The sequence below is a fragment of the Gymnoscopelus braueri genome, assembly GCF_963280865.1.
Source record: "Gymnoscopelus braueri genome assembly, chromosome: 14".
Taxonomy (NCBI): Eukaryota; Metazoa; Chordata; class Actinopteri; order Myctophiformes; family Myctophidae; genus Gymnoscopelus; species Gymnoscopelus braueri.
In genome coordinates, this window is record NC_137619.1 from 26,041,588 (window position 1) to 26,062,213 (window position 20,626).

Consider the following 20,626-nt stretch of genomic DNA (forward strand, 5'->3'; position numbering starts at 1 on the left):
GGACAGACGTCCTGCTTCAATAGACATGGGGCAATCATGCATTAGGAGGCACAGCTTTCCCCTGTACTGCCCATATGGTGGTGGCTGCATTAACGTATCACTTCAATGAACAGCAGTGGCCAATATGTATTTACGTGTATATACATGAGCTCACCTGTATACCCCTAAGCCCTGGCATATACAACACCCAGTGGTCAAAAATAGTCGTGCAACAAGGACAATAAAATAAATAAATACATTAGCAATAACAGGATGTTCATTCATATTCTGTGGCATATTGTGCTGACAATAACAATGTTTTGCTAGCATTACCTCGCCAAACAAATGGGGCAAATAATTAGTAACAACCTTTCTAATCCCATTACTCAGTGTAGTTAGTTTTCTGCAGACGCATAGTTTATAGAGGGACATGACACCATTGGGAAATGCAATATTTGTGCACCACTAAAAATATATATATATATGGATTTCAGGTCATATGGCCCAGTCTTACTTTGACTTTATCGTCTGGCAGAAACCTTTTATCTCCATATTTAAACTTTCTATGTTTTTTTCCGTAAATGAATGCCCTACAACATCATACTACAGTGTCACACAAAAGTAGCAGTAATAGTCGATATGCCAGTTCACAACCTGTCGATGTTGTGAGCTTGTAGATCTGCTATTTTTATTGAAAGTAGTTAAGTCTGTGGGTTTTATAAATATTGAGCCAGTGAAAATAGCTTGTGACTAAATAATAAAATACATTGGATCCATTGGAACACAGGTTATTCTTCCATTTCCTGAAAAGTAACAGTTTTGGACCTATTATACAAGGTTTCCGCTATATGCTTTCTACTAAAGGGAGAAATGCCAGGCAGCATGCAGCTGTGATAAATCATAGCAGAGAGGAGACAGACGGGCTGAGAGGAGCAAAGTGATTGAAAGAGAGAAACAGAGAGAGAGATGGAGGGATATTGGTGAAGCATGAGAGCATAATAGAAATAAAGACTAAATGAATGGGGGATTTTGAAAGAGAGAGAGATGGCACAGATGGTGAAATGGCTTTATCTAAAGACAATAATGCCCTGATAGGATTTAGGCAAACAATGAGCTTGTGAGTAAAAGGCCAAATCAAAGGTAATAAATGATAAAGTGTTTGTTTATGGAGGCTTTTGCATCCTGATATGGCCAGAGATATTGTGGTACTAAATGCGGCACTGTGTGCGTGTGCACCTTCGTGTGTGTTTTTTGTGAGCCCCATAAAACAGCAAATGTGTGTATTTACATGCCCCTCAACGCAGCACAACCCAAGCCCTCTCTCAACAAATATCATCATTTATTCATAAACGCTCGTATCCACCGATCTGCCCGGCTTTATCACCCACAAGACACCTCTTTCTCTCTCTCTCGCTCACTGCAGTGACGGGAGGGAGGAATGTATATGGAGGGGGGTCATGGAAGGGAAAGAGAGAGAAAGGGTGGAGGGAAACAAACAGCCTTTCATTTCCATTGAGGTTGCAATTAGGAAATTCTCTCTGTCCTAATGCTGCGTCAAACTTCAGTTTAGCCATAGCTATGAGGTTTTCCTGTGACATGTAGGACCCCCTAGCTGAGAGAGAGATGAAGCAGGGACCCCCTCTATATTGTGTTTCAGATTCAACTTTTTTGTTTTACTTGGTCTGCAATTTTTCCCTGTACACCTACAGTATACCTCTTTGCCAAAAATAGCTGATCTACAAGGTCACAACCCCCTGTAGTAACTCTCCTACGGTCCCCGTAGGAGTCCCGGACCCCCTGTTGAAGACCCATGCTCTGTATCATTACCTTGATAAGCATTGTTTGCAGTTTGACAGAGGATGTCTGCATGCCCGGCTGATATCTCTCAGGGGACGTCATCCCACCACCTCAAAAACTCAACCCAGACAAAACTTGGCTTCTTCCCTGGGAAGTCTTGCCCTCTAGCAGCATATTTCCATTTCCATCTACTACAACAACAACCCTGTGACTCCTGAGTCTGCTGTCCTTCAAGGCCCACGCTGTAGTGATGTCTCGCTCCTGTAGGTTTGCACTATACAATAACCTCGCTAAAGATTCGGCCGAGCTCCTGATCCAAGCCAAGGCTCCATTAACGTCTCCTTGTCGGTCTGCCTGTATATGCTCTCTTGAAACTCTATAACCCATCCAGAATAGTGTGGCCCACCTGGTACAAAATCTCCCCCAAATATCTCCATCTCCCGGTTGCTGCTTGCGTCCCAAAAAAAAGACTTACAGTACAAGTCAGACAAGGGCATGGCACCCTCCTACCAGCAGACAATGATGTACTTTAGCTCTACACTCCATCCTGGACACTGTGATCAGCTAATCCAGGTGGCCTGTCACTCTCTTCCCTACGGCAGCATGCCCCCCCCCCCCCCCCCCAAGACTCTGACTCCCAAGCTGTGGAAAGACATCCTCTTTCAGTGAGGACTGCAGAGTCACTCTCCATCTTCTGTCATGGTATAAAACCCCACTGGTAGAGACTCCACCTCATTTTCAGCCTACCAGCTCAGCCCTAGCCAGCCTTGTATTCAGTCATCCTTAACACTGCCAGGAATTAATTAATTAATTCATCCGTCTCTGGTTCCCTTTGCCAGCGAAAACGGCGATTTTACTGTACCTTTGAAAAATCATGGAAATTCTCTGTGACCTCCTTCTTCACGGATATCGGCTCATTACACACACAGGGGTCCGGTAGTATAGGGAAATAATTATTGGCCGGTCGCGATCCTCAATTCCAAATAATTGAATGATTAAACATCTATTATTTGATTAGTCGAAAAAGTAATCAAAAGAATAATTGCCAAGAAAATAATCAATAGTTGCACCCCTAGTTGTGTTATAGCTCCTCTTGGTTTTTATGTGGAAACTTTTCCTCTCCGTGGAGAAATCAGATGAAGCTGCTGCTCACTGATTACTACTGTGCATGGTATTAAAATAGACTGCACACTGCACACAATACAGACATTATAATGAAATCATTTTCTTTTTTTGCACCGAACGTATTTTCATCAAGGCACAGGAAGCTTTTTAATTCTCTAAACTTTTAATTCTCCAAATCCATGCCTTGTTCTCCCTCTGTAGCGCCCTAATAGACTTTGTTTCCAGGTTTCGTAACAACAAGTGTCATCATTGACAGGTAAAATGGCTGCGTAAACATTTTGGGAATTGAGAATTGCTCCACTAATCACACAAGATTGCTAGTTGTAAACTCCATCAGCGTTAACAAGCAGCTCGAAAAGACCACCGCCATTGCTGTTTACACTATCATGACGTCAACCAATCCCCCTTGGCACAGACACTGTAGGGGTGGAAGAGAGAGAGAAGTGAAATCCAAAGCAGGAATCTGGCTATTGTGGTTTAGTAGCCTAACGCTAGCCCAACAATTCACTAATTGTCTCACTTTAAGGCCACTTTATATCAAAGATTCTCAACAACAAAAGACTTTAGAAGGTTGCAGAGTGGTAGGTCTAGTGGTAACAGTAGGTCATTCAATTAAGGTAAATCAGTTGCTGACACTACTGAACTTGGAATAACCCATTCAATCCGGTAACGCATCTGTGTCATTTTAGATTTGAGCTATGACCATTAATTTATACTCTGCTATTCAAAAATAGCAGATCTACAAGCTCATAGAGCTCTATGAGCTTGAAGACATCTAAAATGACAGCATTCCCGGATTGAATCGGTTAAAATAAAAGAATAATGCACCTGGAAGCCGCTAGGTCCTTCAGCAAACACAATGAAGCCCTTTACCTGGTTGCTCATTCTACGGTGCATGGGGTGTCAGCTAAATTACATACCAGCATGACCCCCCAAGAACAACCGGGGCAACTTCATTCTGACAATATGAGAATTTATGGGTGCCCTGTGCACAGGCGTGGGAGTAATTCGCTTGTTACTTGCTACTCCTTTGCTCCAATATATCATACAACTATTATGAATTAATAACATTAAACCTGGCATATATGCCTATTTTGGTCATGTCATTATACATTGTATTACTAAAAATATATATATTTTCAATAATGGCTAAAATAGCTGATGGACATGGTTCGTAACTCATTGCGTTGTCATGCTATTTTCACATGACACCGTCCTAAGATGAAGTAAAACAAATGGGCACACTAAAGGCACTGCTGTAAAAAACATTGTGAAAAAACTGTAAGTATTATTTTAATTCGAAGTTAAATAATGTACCCAATTAATTAGCTAGTTCAATTAATACTGAGGATTTGACTGTGAAGTGAACTTTTCTCGTGTTTTCCTGCTCTCTGACTTTTGTCATCCTCGTCTGTCCTCGGTGCTACCCTGCTCCTTCCTGCCTCATCTCTTCTCTTCTCTCGTCTTTTCCTCTCTTCTCCTCCTCTCCTCCTCACCCCCTCTGCCCCCCCCCCCATCTCCCATCACTCTGGGAGATAATTAATTAGTTCCACCTGTGGAAGTCACAAAACGCCATCCAGTCTGTCTCTCTCCATTCATTGTTCTACTCCTCCGCCTCCCTGCCTCGCCGCCGTGCAGCGGCTGGGTCTTTGAGCGCTAATTTGTTTTTGTTTTGCCGCGCCAACCTTGGAGGGGAAATCACTGTGTTTATTAGCTTCCCCTGCTGGCGTGCATTAGATTCAGGTCGACACAGAAGGCACTTTTCATTTGGGTTTAATTCTACGAACCACCAGCCTCTCTCTCTCTCTCTCCGTTCTCCCCCTCCCTCCATCGCGCCCCCTCATCCATACCCTTATACTTCTAATTAGATTTTGGATGTGGGTGCGGGGTGGAGGGGGGTGAACTCTAATTAAAAATGTTGCCTTCTCCAACCCCCGCCGTGTGTGGGTGAACACCCACATACACTTATGTGCAGAGGAAGACACACGTACGTGCAGTGGTGGTAAAAGTACTCATATTTTGTACTTAAATAAAAGTATCAATACTGCAATGTAGAAATACTCTGTTACAAGTAAATGTCCAGAATTCAAAATTTACTTGAGTAAGTACTGGTATCAAAATATACTTATAGTACCAAAAGTAAAAGTACCACACGTTCTGAGCTTGTAGATCGGCTATTTTCAAATAGCCAAAGTTTAAATAGGGTTGAAGTGGTTAATGTATTATTTTGTAATAATAATCCAAATCTACAAAGTAACTAGAAACTAAAGTTTTCAACTAATTGTAGTGGAGTAAAAGTACAATATTTGCCTCTGAGGTGTAGTGGAGTAGAAGTAAAAGTATATTGAAAATTGGAAATACTCTAATAATAAAGTAAAAATACATCAAAATGGTACTTAAGTACAGTGCTTGAGTAAATGTACTTAGTTACTTTCCACCACTGCATACAGTATACCACACACACCACTGAAAGGCTCAGTGCAGGCAGGTTGCTAGTTGGGGGAGACGTATGGAGGTCCTGCTGTATCGGGGCAGAGGACAGTGGCTGCTGCTGAAGGCGAAAGCGGCTCGACCCCCCCCAACCCACACGCCCCCCGCCCCCCCCACCCCATGCCCCCCCCCACCCCATACCCCTGTTTCTTCATTAAGTGATCCATTAGTGCAGATCAGATCAGACTGTCAGTCAGCCATGCCTGGCTGTCTGCTCTGATCTGGACTCCTGATTTCTCCTCCCAACATGCGTTATTAACACGACTTTTCTCATATCCTGAAAGGAAATTAAAAATCTGTGTGTGTGTGTGTGTGCGTGTGTGCGTGTGTGCGTGCACGAGACTGATAAGTCCAGGTTGCTGCTGAGTGGGGTTGAGGTTGCTTTCGAGGACAGTAGCAGCTCCAGTCGTAATGGTTCCTGTTTGAGAATCCCAGGCTATAGCCCCGGGCAGCTACAAGGCCTTCTCATCAGAATGGCTTCAGTGGACCTTTGAACACAGCCTGAAGGTGTAGAGCAGGGGTGGGCTATCTTATCGAGCACATGATCACTCAGCCATTTTCCAAGGCTGGCTCGATCACCCAGTGCCAGACAGAGAAAACCTCTGTTGCTTTTATGTCTTATTTAATGCTGCTAATTAGAACTATACAAGCATAGAATAAGTCAACTTAATATTAAAGCCTAACAAAGAATGAGTCAATAATTCAATATGAATAATAAAGGGTAAGATAAATGCAGGATTTTCTGAGCACTCTCAATGGCTTTGTTTTATGGTCACATGCACTTACAGTACAGCTGTGACAACATTGCAGACAGTGAAATTCCTGTACTTGGAGGCTCTGCCTGACGGTGTGGGCAAAGAAAATAACAATTATACGATAAGATCAAAATAGTAAAAAAAAATAATAATGAAAAACTGTAAAGAAGCAGTGGGAATATAGAGGATCAGAGCTACAAAATGAGGTATCACTTGCTTAGAATAACCCACTCGTTTTTGAACTTCGGCTTATTGAAATAGGCTTTAATAAACGGAAGGTCTGAGAAATCAGGCTTTTCATACTTCAATTCAAATATCTTTGGAAAAGTAATGAATGCTTTGAATCAATAGATTTCGTTAATACTTTACCCAACAAATGAATAATGGTGGATTTGCTCCACCAACCTCCATTACATTTTTATAATATAATATATTAAAACATAATACTTCACAATTGAGCTCTGATTTGGGGTGGAGGGGTGGTGGTAAATTAAACTTTTTAATTTTGTTTTAATACATCCGCAACAATTCTATCATGTTCCTTCATCAGTCTGAAACACTGAAACATGAACAGCTGAAATCCCTATTATTTTAGAACAAGAATTGTAATTAAATGTTACAAAAGGTCTTTTGTTCTCATTAATCCCTAGCCAGGCCCCTATCCCAGAATTCATAGCATTTGAATACCTCAAGGTGAGCAATATAGTAACTCCCCTTTGTTTGTCCTGGAGGCGGGCAATGGTCGTCTGACCCTTCACTCACACTGGCAGTGACTTAGTCGTTGTGACTGTGGTTTGGTCCATGCCTCTGCTTTTGATATCCCCACCTCTGGTTATTCATTTATATCCAGTGATGAGCTGTGGATTTTTGAACTAGGGGGGCTATATTTTCTGACGTCACGTGCACGCGCACGTGCACGCATGTGCACATAGCCAATCAGCTCAGTGCTAGTTGAAATACTGTATTCAACATGTGATTTTTAATGTAATTATATCTTATTATTTAGTTGCATTGTTAATTTGTTGTTTTTATTTTTGTTTCAATTAATTAATTATTTTATTTTCCTTTTAGTTTTATATAAAAGCCCTTTACATAGACTCACCCACACATAAGTACTTAAAATAATCAGACAACTTGTCTTTGTCTTGTCTCAGAGAACTGGGTCCTCTTCTAAGCGATCCCCTTCACACTCTGCAGTGCAGAGACTGTTGTCTCTCATTGTGAGAGGAATGTAACACATTAAATTCAAGTCCATGGCTTTTCTCCAGTAGCCTAATGTTATGCAAAGCAGCCAGGTAGACGCTATTGAGAACGGCTCGCCGCTGACGGCGCGAACCTTCAGAGGCTATTGTTTAAACTTTAAGGTGTTAAAAACCGCAGCTGACGGTGCGTGCTCGCGCGTGCATGTGGAGCTCCCAGCCGCCCAGCCCCCCCCATAGCACCCCCTACAGCTCATCCCTGAAATGTATCCGCACCGGAGATATAAATTATACCTCCGGTGCGGATACATTTCATCCCTGCTTCTGGTCACACTGAATTTAATAAATGCTTTCTACTTTTGTCTGATATGTTGGATATTTATGTTTAATTGTATCACAATTTAACAAATGAATTACAAATGCACACAAAATAAATACATAAAAAAAATATAAAAAATAGCAGATCTACGAGCTCACAATGTGTCCCATGTTGCCTGCCACGCTAGACCCATGGAGATGTGCATATCATCAAAACAGATCCACTGACGATGCAATTGCGATTCTGTGTACGAATGCTGTTTGAAGAAGGCTGGGCAACAGAATTGTTCCAGCAATCGAGCATGTGCAGCTGAATACTGGACTCTCTGTCTGGCCATCGCAAGGTGGTGAGTCTGACCAGCATCACATCAGATTCACTAATCCTCAACACAGGACTCCCTTAAGGTTGCATGATGAGCCCTCTCCTCTACTCCCTGTACACAGCCGTCTGCGTGGCTACGCACACCTCCAAAGTTGTCATCAATTATGCTACACAATGGTGATGGGCATGATCGCCAAGGTCAATGAGATGGCCTACAGGGCACAGGGTCAGATCTCTGAGAACAACCTGGCTCTCAACGTCAAGAAGACCAAGGGCCTACTGCACGTTGACGCAGTGGAGATGGGTCAGTGACCTCATCGGCGCAGACCTCACATGGGCCATGCACACACATGCACGTAGTGAAAATGGCTCAACAACGGCTGTACTGCCTCAGACAGCTCAAGAACCTCCACATCCTCAGGACGTTCTCCAACAACACCATCTGGAACATCCAGCATCAGCTGCATCCCCACCACCTGGTATGGGAACTGCACCGCCCCCCGACTGCATAGCGCTACAGAGGGTGGTGTGGGCGGTCCAGCGCATTGTCAGAGCACACAAGTGGTGCATAGCCAAGGCTGAGTGGATCATCAAAGACAATCATGCTGCTACCGTCCGGCAGGCGATGCCGCTGAGCTATCAAATGCCAAACGAACAGACGGGTTTCACTGCCAGGCCGTCATGCTTACTGAACAGATGCTGAGCCCTGTTGCCATGTCCGTCTTGGAGACAAAGGTCGTAACACTGGCACTATCACTGTTTGTGTACAGTATATGACTGTGAATATACTCCATTCCCACACATTTAATACATTTTTGATATCTGCTGCTAAATGATGTCTCTTACTTGTTTGTTTTGTTGTTTTGAGTACACACCTTTTGTATACTTGATAATGCTGTTTTATTTGACATTTTTCATTTCTTACGGTCATCCCTTTTGTAACTGCAATTCATGGGAGCTTGAACGCAAAATAAAAATAAATTCACCCAGTCTTTTACACCTGAAAACGTGTGATGTGACAATAAACTTGAAGTTGAACATTCTTTGTGATTTTTTTTTCATCTGCAGTTTCCTGCCATAGAGTCCAAAACTGCAATTATCGTCAACAGATGAGTTTATTTCACAAGCTACTGTGCTGTACACTACTATGTATATGTAGTGCAAAACCCACGTAGAGGACTTGTCCTATCACACTGGTCCCTTTAGAACAGACTTTAGTTAGTTGTAAATTGCTAGTTGTTGTAGCTGAGTGAAATGACCAAGGATTGTCTCTACCTGTTTGGTCATGATATCCACATTAATAATCATCGTTTTGTAGAATTCTCTTCTGTGTATATCTTATGAGAGCACCAAAATCATCAATCAAATATTGTCACGTTATCAATAGTTACTCGGTCAAAATCATTGTGATATTTAATTTTGCCAGTATCGCCCAGCCCTGAATCAGAATATAAACAAGGATACACAACAGCTAAGCTTGTTATAACTTAGTCTGTTCTCTGACATCACTGTCACCATCCTGCCAAAGTTTACACCTCAGGTCTGCACCCCACTTGACTGCATCTGCGTCACTCTGATTGGCACGATAATATGATTGACCTTTTACCCAGCCCCCGACACCCCGCGAGCGATGAAGCCCTCGCTCCCCTCCCCTCAAACCGATTGGAACGACCCCACCCCATCATCCTGTCATATTCTGCACTCAGTGGCTTTTTAAAACAAGCGCTCCCAATTAGCAGGCCGCTTAACGAGGTCGTTAGCAACCTGGCCACCAGTGCATCAGCACGATTCCCTGGCTCTCTCCGTTTACACTGGGAGAGAACTCATCTGGGTAAATGGCACATTTACACACACACACACACACATACACACACACACACACACACACACACACGCATGCATGTGCACACATATTAATTTCCATATTGATATAATGGTTGCCACGTGGGAGTCATTAAAACATCAGAGTTGTAAAACCCAAATGGTAAAATATACAATGTTGATAGCTCCACTGATAGCTAGACAAAGAGAGAGAATTGGAAAAGAGAACACAAGAAGTGTGAAGAGAGAGAGAGAGAGAGAATGAGAAGAGAGATTGAGATACTTTATACAGTATAAAGTGTTTTTTTTAAGTTGAAGTACTGTGATTTGATGTGAAAAGCCAAAGGTTAGAATCAGAATCATGAGTTCTCTCTATAATATGAATATCTCACACCTCCTTTTATTGCCTTAATGTGTATGAGATATAGATACAGATAAGAGATGTATGCATCAGATTTGTGTATCCAGATCAGCAGTTGGATATTTGAGAAAAAGCTGTCAGATTTCAAAATGTGCATCCATCTGCAGACTATTATGAACTGATAATGAATATCAAAATGTGGTAACATACTTAACAATAGTGAGATTGTAGACAATTTATGTTTTTAGTTTTGAACTCATTTTCCATGTCACTTTATTTTCAAATCAATGTGCAACTATTCGAGTTTTTTCCACCAAAAAACAACACATATGCCTCATCCTTTGTTTTCACCAACACTCTCCGGCATCAAGCTCTGAAAATGTAGGGATGTGGAAACTTGAGTAAATATATTGAGTGAAATATGGGTTCGAAACTATGGCCATTTTGTATTTGTTAATATTAAAAGGTGATATTCATTTTCACTTCGTAACACAAAGTCTATGGATATGAAAGAGCGTTTAGAACATTTTAGGCACTTTGTAACCAAATCTGTACACATTTCCAGCAACTATGAGTACACATTTATTTTGCATCCTGTCCTATGTGGTGAACTGAGTCTGAGTATATATTTGAAGCTGTTAGGCAAGACATTCTCAATAATAGGCTAATAAAAGTCTACCCTCACTTAGTATCTGAATGTGTGAATAATTTTTTTTGTAACAGTGTATTGCAGTGGCTAGTGATGCAATCAAGCTTAAAGACAGCTGAGAACCCACACCGTCGCATTCCCCAAGTGTTTTATCTGCCCCCCCCCCCCCATTAATGTTGAGAAGTCCTTAAGTCCATGTCAGTGTTGGATGCTTTAAGAGAGTAATCTACACATGAGTGGTCTTCTCCTCAAATACATGTACATACACTAGTAGGTTATTCATTCTTTTCATGCAGTAGCTCAGGAGATAGTGGCGGTTCCTCCAAGCGTTGGCAAAGTGTCCTTGAGCAGAACACTGGACCCTTCGTCCTGCATGGCTGCCATCGGTATGTGTGAATGGGTGTATGTGAGGCAGACATTGTAAAGTGCTTTGAGTGGGTAGGAGACTAAAAGAGTTGTGCTATATAAATGCAGTCCATTTACCTCAATAGAATTTACTGATTGTAGCTTGCCAATGGGTCATTGACCGTTTCATCGACCATACCTGATGAGGGCGCAAGGAAAGAAAAGCAGCACAGACAACTAGCCTGGGTAAATGCTATAGTAGGCTACTGTGTTTGCAAAAGTAAATGAGAAAGCCCTGACCTCTACCCTAGCATATTTCTGGGGCCCTTTATACGTTATTGCAAGTACTTATGGGTGGGATTTTGTATACCTTTTGGTATAAGTGAGGGTTTAGGATCAGGTGTGCCCCAGATTTATTTCAGATTTATTTCATGCTCGCGTCCTGCCCTGCATTGACCTGCATTTGGTTAGAAAACATTTGCAAACACATTTAACTGCAGGAGAACTGAGATTTGAATATTGAGCCTGTGTCTTTCTCCACAGCATGTGATGAGTGGACAGTCCTTCCCAGGCCAGACCTTCACAGGGACGTCAACCGCTTTGGACATTCGGCTGTGGTTAGCAACGGGTACGTCTTCCCCCTTTCCATAGCAACCTACAGTAATTCAATGCAATTTCCCAGCGGAGCAGATGTTGGCAGTATCCTGCTTTGTCATCATTACATTCATTATAGTGGACAAGTTGCGAAAACAAACACTGTTAATTTGTCTGACTCTTACATTTTGTCCAGACAGAGCTTGTCTGCTTACAGGTGAAGTATATTAAACATTGCTATTTCCATTTGGGTAAGGAGTCACCACACTAGATACACACAAGTGGGCAGTTCATCAAAGTGAGGACGATGCCCCACTACAATGTGTCTAACGGGGCTTTGCCACTGAACACTGCCTTGCAATGTGTGGCTTCGTTAATGAACTGCACACCTAGTAAATTGCTTTGATGGCAAAAAAAAATGTACATGGAGGCCATGCCGTGTCTTGTCTTCATTTTCTTGTGTCTTCATTCTCTCTCACTCTCAAGCTCACTCTATCCCCATGTTATTTTAAGTTTCTGTTTGATTCACATCTCCTCCTCACCTCACTTCTCCTATACATTGTTCAAAGTTTGTCTGTGTTTTCCTGTCTAATAGATTCATGCCTGACCAGAGGTGAGTGTATAAATGATTGTTGTGGCCTTGGAGGTGATGTTGAACTTGAGTTGTTCACACAACAGAGACTGAAAGAAGGTGATTGGTTTGTTTGTGTTATTTCTGATGATAGTCTGCAAGGCCGGTTTCTATGAGCAAGACCTGAACTTGGGAAAGCCAATACAGTTGTGCTGCAGACATGGGGTAGCCAAGGTGAAACCACAAAGTAAAGAGCAGCAGCAACTGTACAAAAATAACAGATACATTTGCCACTAAGACCAGAATCTGGGAGGGGAGGCGTCGCTGATAGTGAACAGATTGAAACAGATAATCAAATGATCAGTTCATTTGAATAATTGCAAAGAGGAAATGGCAATGATACGTGAAGAAAAACTGGAATGGGAATTGTGCACCAATCTACTTTTAAGGAATCGGTTAATTCATAATTGATGATTTTCCTCTGGATCAATAAATGTCATCTATAACATAGTAAGGTACATTTTGTTTATGATACAGAATGCAAAATGCATGTTATATTCCTTAATTTCAATCAAAGATTTATTTGAGAAAAAGGCATAACAAAGAATATGAAATAGATTATGTAGTCTACTTTAACATGAAAAGGGCATTAACCCGACCATAGTCACTCTTGAAATGGGAAAGGCGACAGTAAAACTGCCCAGTGAGGCAACTAACCCCAAAACAATAAACTGGGGTTGTTCTGGGCAGCTCCCTGGTGTGAATGTGTGTAACTGTTTGAGTATGAAGCAGGGCCCACTTGAAAAAGAGATATCAATCTTAATGTGATTTTCTCTGGCTATATAAAGGAGAGAAAAAAAAACTCAGTTAATTGTTTAATTTGAAATATAATTGATAAAATTGTTATTAGCAATTAACTGATAGTCGATTAATTGTTAACATCCCTAAAACTAATTATTTGCTGCCTGAAAGTTGCTTATTGTTGTTGCTTATTGTTGTAACCTTGAATAGAGAAGCACCAGCAAAACATAGCTAAAAACATAAAACCTTTGCTTCCATATTTATCTTCAATAGGCTCTGATGTTTTCATCTCTACTGAACAGCTCCACAAGTCTGTGCCTTACATTGTGCATTTTTGAAAGTTTCTCTGCTCTCTGAACCTGTCTGTATAAACTCATGTACGTTTAGACATTCTGTATGCATTTCTCTCCTCTGTGTGTTTGCCTAGATTCTTTGTTTCTGTATAAATCGCTGGATCTCTCTGTGTCTTCTTCAGGTCCATGTACGTGTTTGGAGGTTTCTCAGGGCTCCTTCTAAATGACGTCCTGGCCTACAGCCCTCCGGCCTGCCAGGCCTTCTCCGATCCAGCTCGGTGTGCCAGCGCCGGACCCGGATTCCGCTGCTACTGGCTTAATGGCGGCTGTGTGCCCTGGGAGCCTTACCTGGCCAACCACGCCGTACCTGCTCCCTTCTGCCCTCCAAGACCTGGTACGCCAAACCTTACATTCTTTTGTTCTTCCTCCTTCACCGCCTTTCATGTCATTGTTCCCTTTTTCCTGTTTGTTTGTTTGTTTGTTTTTTTGGTTGGTTGTTAATTCGGTGTATCAAATATGATTTTATTACGAGTCATTCACAGGCTATGGCTTGTAATGAATCTGCAGGTGTAGAGAGTTAGGTTTGGGCAGGCCAGAGGAAGAGAGCTGCTGGGGCCCTTCATGGAAGGGTATATAGCCTGTTATGTAGCTACCTACTGTAGGTTGCTATTCTTTTAGCCTTTTGCCTTTGTTTGATTTCGTGCAAGTCTTAGTATTGATATACCTATTTTTGGACAGGCCTGCACTGTACATATTATTGCACGGACTGGTTGGTGTTTCTTTGGTGAATAAAAATGCATTCTTGGAGCCTGGAGCCATCGGCCAACTTTCTCAGTGTGTGGCATTGAAAGCGCTTTGCATAAAAGGGAATATAGTATATAGAAATACAGACCATTTAACATCAAAAGCCAAAGTCACTCAACCTCAAAACTATTTTTACTGTTATGTCACCGTGTTTGCTCAGGAATGTAAAGTGCAGTTATGCCTGACCCTCTATGACAACAACCTTTTGTTTTGTCCTCTGAGAATAATAATTATTCTAAATGACTCAGCCTCTGAAGTTTGTTTGTGCACCGTAATTGCTGGACCAAGGGTCAAAACCGCTACGATTACCTCATTCCAAACTAATTACAATTGGATTGAATCTCCATCTCTCGCCATTCCTAGCAGCAGTGTTTGTTCAGGTATGCTGCTGTAAGACAGCCCAGAGCAGGTTTATATAGGAGGTGATATGGTGATAGTGATTGCGGTACAGTGAGTCAGGTTCTAGTGGAACATTAGGACAGGTGGATTGACTGCCTTCATTATCAAATGAGAGTTAAACTTAACCAATTAAACCCTAATTACTCAATTGACTGGAGTCCCCCAGGGGTCGTTTCTAGGCCCGCTTTTTTTTTATCCCTGCACACCCAATCTCTTTGACGAAAATAGCTTTTCTGCAAAGCCACAACACTTCGCAACAAGATCCATTTTTTTCAACGAATGTTCATGTGTTAAGTCCTATTTTCAAACATTTTCAAAATGTTTAAATTTATTTTTATTTAACCTCTGCGCCTTTATCCATCTGTATATAAGCTTTGTCTATGAATGTAATTTCTTTTTCTGTCCATGTGTGTGTGTGTCCAGTCCACGTCTGTATTTGTGTATGCCTCTGTGGGACTGCATGCTGTGTATACCTGCCTTCTTCAGCCACACAGTGTATAAATTGCTGTAATTGGAATTGAATTCTAGATGGGTACTAAGCTTAATAATAGTAATAAAGCATGGGTGAGTGAGTCTACCTCAGGTGGCCTGTCCCTTGTATGTCATTAGAACTAAACTGTAGAACCAGAGTGAAAACACCTACAGTACAATGTACAACTTACAATGGAAGCTAATTATTGTTGCTCTGTTCTCACAAAATCCTTTAATTGGCACATGTATTGCTGCTCCATCAATCATGCAAGTGGATTGGTTACAGATGGGTGCGAGACAGTGGACTTGCTGCTGTGAGGTTGTTTACTGTATAGTAAAGTGTTGTGTGTTGACGTTGTGTTGTACTAAACCACATGGTTGCTCTTGACAATGGAATCATTTGTGACAATACATCTTCTGACTCCCAAAGTGAGCTAAACACCTCCCTCACATCTCTAGCGGTGACTGAAATAGACGTTGTCAAGTATTATTGTCCATATCAGCCGAAGTAAGCTATAGCTACAGTATAGGCTACTAGCTCTATAATAACAGCCATTTCGGTATTTCCACACACAATGTCACAATGGTAAAGTAGTTTAAACGTAATCTTTATATACAATATTCGAGGTTTTTCCAAAACCAAGGAAATGGTTTATAAACCAAAATAAAGCTCATACATGCAGTTCATACATTTAAAAGGAAAGACTGTGATATTGGACAACGGTATGCAAAAACAATGTGTCCGTATTCAGCGGTAAACCTGTAAGAGCCACACATTTGCACCATGGTTTTAATGTATTTTGATATTCATTATTTAGGGGCAGGGTTAAACTGCTAACCCAAAGTGGAAACTTCTGTAGCAAAGCCAAACATTTCAGCAAAACATTTCTTCAAGCATGCATGATGTTGTACTCTTTAAAAACCTGCTCATGAATAATTGCAGAAGCTGCTGCTATTTTGACTAATACTTGTAGAGCCTTGTGAAACATCTGTTAAATCTTGAAACTTAATTTATACTCCCATCGCACAGCAGTGTCTCTTGCTTAAAGGAGCTGATCTACAAGCTAACAACGCAGAGTATAAATTATGCTTGTGTGTGTGTGTGTGTGTGTGTGTGTGTTTCTGTTCCAGACAGTAAAGATGAGCAGTGCATCCATTTCTCAGACTGTGCCAGCTGTACGGCCAACACACTGGGCTGTCAGTGGTGTGAGGACAGGAAATGTCTCTCTGCCTCCAGCAACTGTACTGTGGTGAGTAGCTACTCCCTGCCTCTTAGCTAGGGGTGCAACAGTTAATTGAACTGTTCAAATTGATCAATTATTGAAAAAATGTCGATTTAATAAAATAAACCATTAATCGAGAAACATAAATATACTGTCAAGTCCAATAGGGCTACAGCAGTTTTTTGGAACATTTTCAACCTGGCTTCCCTATTTTGAAAAAAAATGGTTTAAAAAAATCAACAGATCTACAAGCTCACAACACGTTGCATCTCGACACCACCCCTGAGTATTGTGCTGTGCTTATTGTCCTCTGTCTGTTCTCTCAAACGTTTCTATGTTCTCTGTGTGTGTATGTGTTTGTTCATGAATGTACTGCATTTGTGTGTGTGTGTGTGTGTGTGTGTGTGTGTGTGTGTGTGTGTGTGTGTGTGTGTGTGTGTGTGTGTGTGTGTGTGTGTGTGTGTGTGTGTGTGTGTGTGTGTGTGTGTGTGTGTGTGTGTGTGTGTGTGTGTTCTATGTGTGTGTTTTATGTGTGTGTTTTATGTGTGTTTGTAGCTGACTCTGGAGCTGGCCCAGCAGCATGGAGGGGCCCTGTCTCTGTCTCGACCACCGTCCATGTTGTCTGACCATCAGTTGAGCTTATGGAAGCATGGAGCCAAGAGGAGAGGACATGTGTGTATTTTGACCCTTGACATTTGGAGGGGAAACAATCCATTTCTAGTACTTTAATTCTTGCGAAAAAGTGATCTTGCGACCTCCTTGTTTATTCATGCATGTTGCCTACTTGGCGACTTTTCTGCTAGATTTAGCAGCTTGTGAGACTCAACCAGTGACCTGGTTTCCTGAAAGCAACTAAGCAACACATTTTGTGTCACAGAATTTTTTGAAGAAGATCAAAACATAAGATTTATTTCTTGCAGAAGACAAATTACAGAAAAGTAATCTTTGTTCATCTATGTTCCCTAGTCAGCGCTTTAGTCCCTCTTTCTCCCAGGGGGTCAGGGACCACCCAGACCCCCTGGGCTGGGCAACCAAGCATGTCCACACAGATGCTCAACACCCTCTGGCCTCAGGGTTATCTTAATGTCTAATGAGCTGTTCAGATCTGGTCACCTGAGCTGGAAGACAGGTCAGGGCACAAGTACTCTAAATAGCCCCCAATATACACGGTACAGCCTGCTCTGTAGCCAGTTAATATATAGGCCTACATATTGAAGAGGTTATTTAAATCGGTGATTGCTCACATGCGCGTGTATGCGCATGCACGTGACGTAGCGCTCCACTAGCTTAAAAAATCCACAGTACACCCCTGCTGTGTGTGTGTGTGTGTGTGTGTCAATTCGAACCCAACATAAAAACCTCTGCATGTACAGCTTTATTGCGCCGCGCCACGGTGCGTGGAGCCACGGACTTTATTTACTTTGTGTTTGTGTGTGTGTGTGTGCGTGTTTTTGGAAACACGTGTGGAGTATATTTAATAACATTTCATACACATTTGTTAGCATTATTTAACTTCACAAGTCTACAGTACAAGTAGGCTACAGAGAGAAGAAGTGGATTGAGTCAGAGAGGTGCCGGTTTGTCTGAGCGGGGTGTGGGGTGCTCTTAGCATTTTTCTTTGTCTTACCTGCAGGAGACAGAGAGCATGTGTCCCCCATTCCCCCTTCCTGCCCTAAACAGTTGCAAATGTCTGGGCGGGTGGGGGCTCACCTTTGAAGTCTGACACACCCATACCTGTACCTCCTCTTTCACTGAATGGGCTATAAAGACTATGACATGTAAGCTTGTAGTGTGTGTGTGACTCAGCGGCCGGTAGGCTGTTGTGTTGTGTGGTGGGGACCTCAGGGTCTCCATAGGAAGGCTGTTTGTACTTGTAATAAATCGGAAGCAAAGAAACCTCACTTACTGGAGTGAAGACTCAAATTCATTCTACCACCATTCATTCTCACCACTGGGACAACAAACTTAACTACAATATGGCGTTGTTGGCAACTACAAAAGTGCAATAGAGCCTTTAAGGCCGTGGAAGAGATACTTCATATGGGTTGTCGGCAGTGGAACAGATACTTCATATGGCGTTTAAGTCGGCAGTCGCGTTGGTTTGTTTTTTTGGGGGCGCAAGTCTCCAGGGATACTGAGCCAGGCGTCGAAAGAACATGCGGCGGGTCTGTGTTTTTGCCTTGCGGTGGGTGGACGGATCGTGTTTTCTTCCTGAGGCGTGGGGGGACCACCGTGTAGGTGATCATGGACATCGGCACGACATGACGACAACTTTTCGAGAATCTACAAGGAGAGGACCTCGTGACCAGATCTAGGACGGCTGCACGACTCATCTGGCTACACAGCTTATCTTCTGCGATCGCTAAAGGAGCGCGCTGCGGTGCTGACGGCAGAGCGGGGAACCTATGGATGGACGGGGTTCTTCGTAGCGGGTATGTTGTGGGGAGAGGACAGCGGGTGCCAGCAGGGTGGAGAACTTGCGATGATGGGGTTCTTCGTGAAGAGTGTGGTAACACGTCTTCAGCGGTCGCTAGTGGAGCGCTCTGTTGTTAAAATGCAGCTATCTGTTGGACTATCTGGGTACGGCGCTGGAGCACGGCTGGGGTGAGGAGATGACATTGGGGGGACTGCGAGAGGGACTTTATCGAGTGGAGTGCTGCGCATATGGGACCTGGGGTTACATTTTTGTGATATGGGTGGTTTAAACTGTGGAGCGATGGCTGCCATGGAGAAGTGCTGTGAGGGTGGTTTTACACTTTCTGGTCTCTGGGGTTAGATGTGGATTTTTTTATTTTCGTTGTAGGCGGCTGAGATTGAAGGGATTGATGCGCTGATGTACCTTTGACTATTTAGGGTGAAAATAGCTGTTGTTTTGTGTATAACATTTTTCCCAGAGTTTAAAGGCTAACAGAGGGATCCTGCACGCTGATTGGTGGGAGTTGATATAATTGTAAAATGTTAACACCTCTGGAAATGTTCCAAAATGTACTAACTTAGGGGCAAAAGGCATGAGTCAAAAAGCAAGCTTACTTTACTGGGTTTTGGGACATTTCCATGAGTTTTCTGTCTATTTGATGTAATTCACCGTGTCGCTGTACTATGTAATCTTGGTTTTTGTATGTGCATTTTTCTGTGTTGATGTTGTGTGCTGTTTTAGTTTTCCTGAATGTTTCTTTTTGTCCTAGTTGGGGTTCCGGTCGCTTTTCATGGGGGGCGGATTCTTTGTGGTTCTTTTGAAATATACGTGTTTGTGAAAGACGTTTAATGTCGCTCATGGGGGGTAATGGAGTATATTTAATAACATTTCATACACATTTGTTAGCATTATTTAACTTCACAAGTCTACAGTACAAGTAGGCTACAGAGAGAAGAAGTGGATTGAGTCAGAGAGGTGCCGGTTTGTCTGAGCGGGGTGTGGGGTGCTCTTAGCATTTTTCTTTGTCTTACCTGCAGGAGACAGAGAGCATGTGTCCCCCATTCCCCCTTCCTGCCCTAAACAGTTGCAAATGTCTGGGCGGGTGGGGGCTCACCTTTGAAGTCTGACACACCCATACCTGTACCTCCTCTTTCACTGAATGGGCTATAAAGACTATGACATGTAAGCTTGTAGTGTGTGTGTGTGACTCAGCGGCCGGTAGGCTGTTGTGTTGTGTGGTGGGGACCTCAGGGTCTCCATAGGAAGGCTGTTTGTACTTGTAATAAATCGGAAGCAAAGAAACCTCACTTACTGGAGTGAAGACTCAAATTCATTCTACCACCATTCATTCTCACCACTGGGACAACAAACTTAACTACAATATGGCGTTGTTGGCAACTACAAAAGTGCAATAGAGCCTTTAAGGCCGTGGAAGAGATACTTCATATGGGTTGTCGGCAGTGGAACAGATACTTCACGTGCTGTCTAGTCTCTCATCAATCACATGAACAGCTCCAACGCGAAACCTTTTAGTGCAAAGACTGATGACAATCCCTATCACTACTGCCCGTATGGCCAACTCAACTCAATCTTCTCCAGAAAAATCAGCGCAGTCAGTCTTTTCATTGTGGGATACGAGGTTATAACTGACAACATTATTTATAGCCTACTGCTCTGTGTGGCCTATAAGTCATTAATTAAAAGACATGTTTGTAAGAACTTTCTTTTGATAATTGAATAACATTCTGCATTCATAACATAATTATCCAGAGATGCTCATAGGCCTGCGGCCTGCGTCGCTGACGCACAATATTGAGAAAGGACGCATTCATGACACCGTCGTGGCGTCCGTGGGACGCACTAGAGTTGTCACCAACAACAGAGAAAAATATA

At 42.5% G+C, this 20,626-nt stretch overlaps 1 protein-coding gene across 1 annotated transcript in view; it reads left to right on the forward strand.

Moving 5' to 3' along the window:
• Positions 1-20,626, forward strand: part of LOC308099846 (attractin-like protein 1) — a 404,123-nt gene that overhangs the window by 142,863 nt on the left and 240,634 nt on the right. Inside the window, exons 11-14 of the mRNA XM_080448665.1 lie at positions 11,705-11,789; positions 13,603-13,814; positions 16,226-16,344; positions 16,873-16,989. Of these exons, the coding sequence (XP_080304791.1) occupies positions 11,705-11,789; positions 13,603-13,814; positions 16,226-16,344; positions 16,873-16,989 (533 nt within the window). The remainder of the gene's footprint in view (positions 1-11,704; positions 11,790-13,602; positions 13,815-16,225; positions 16,345-16,872; positions 16,990-20,626) is intronic.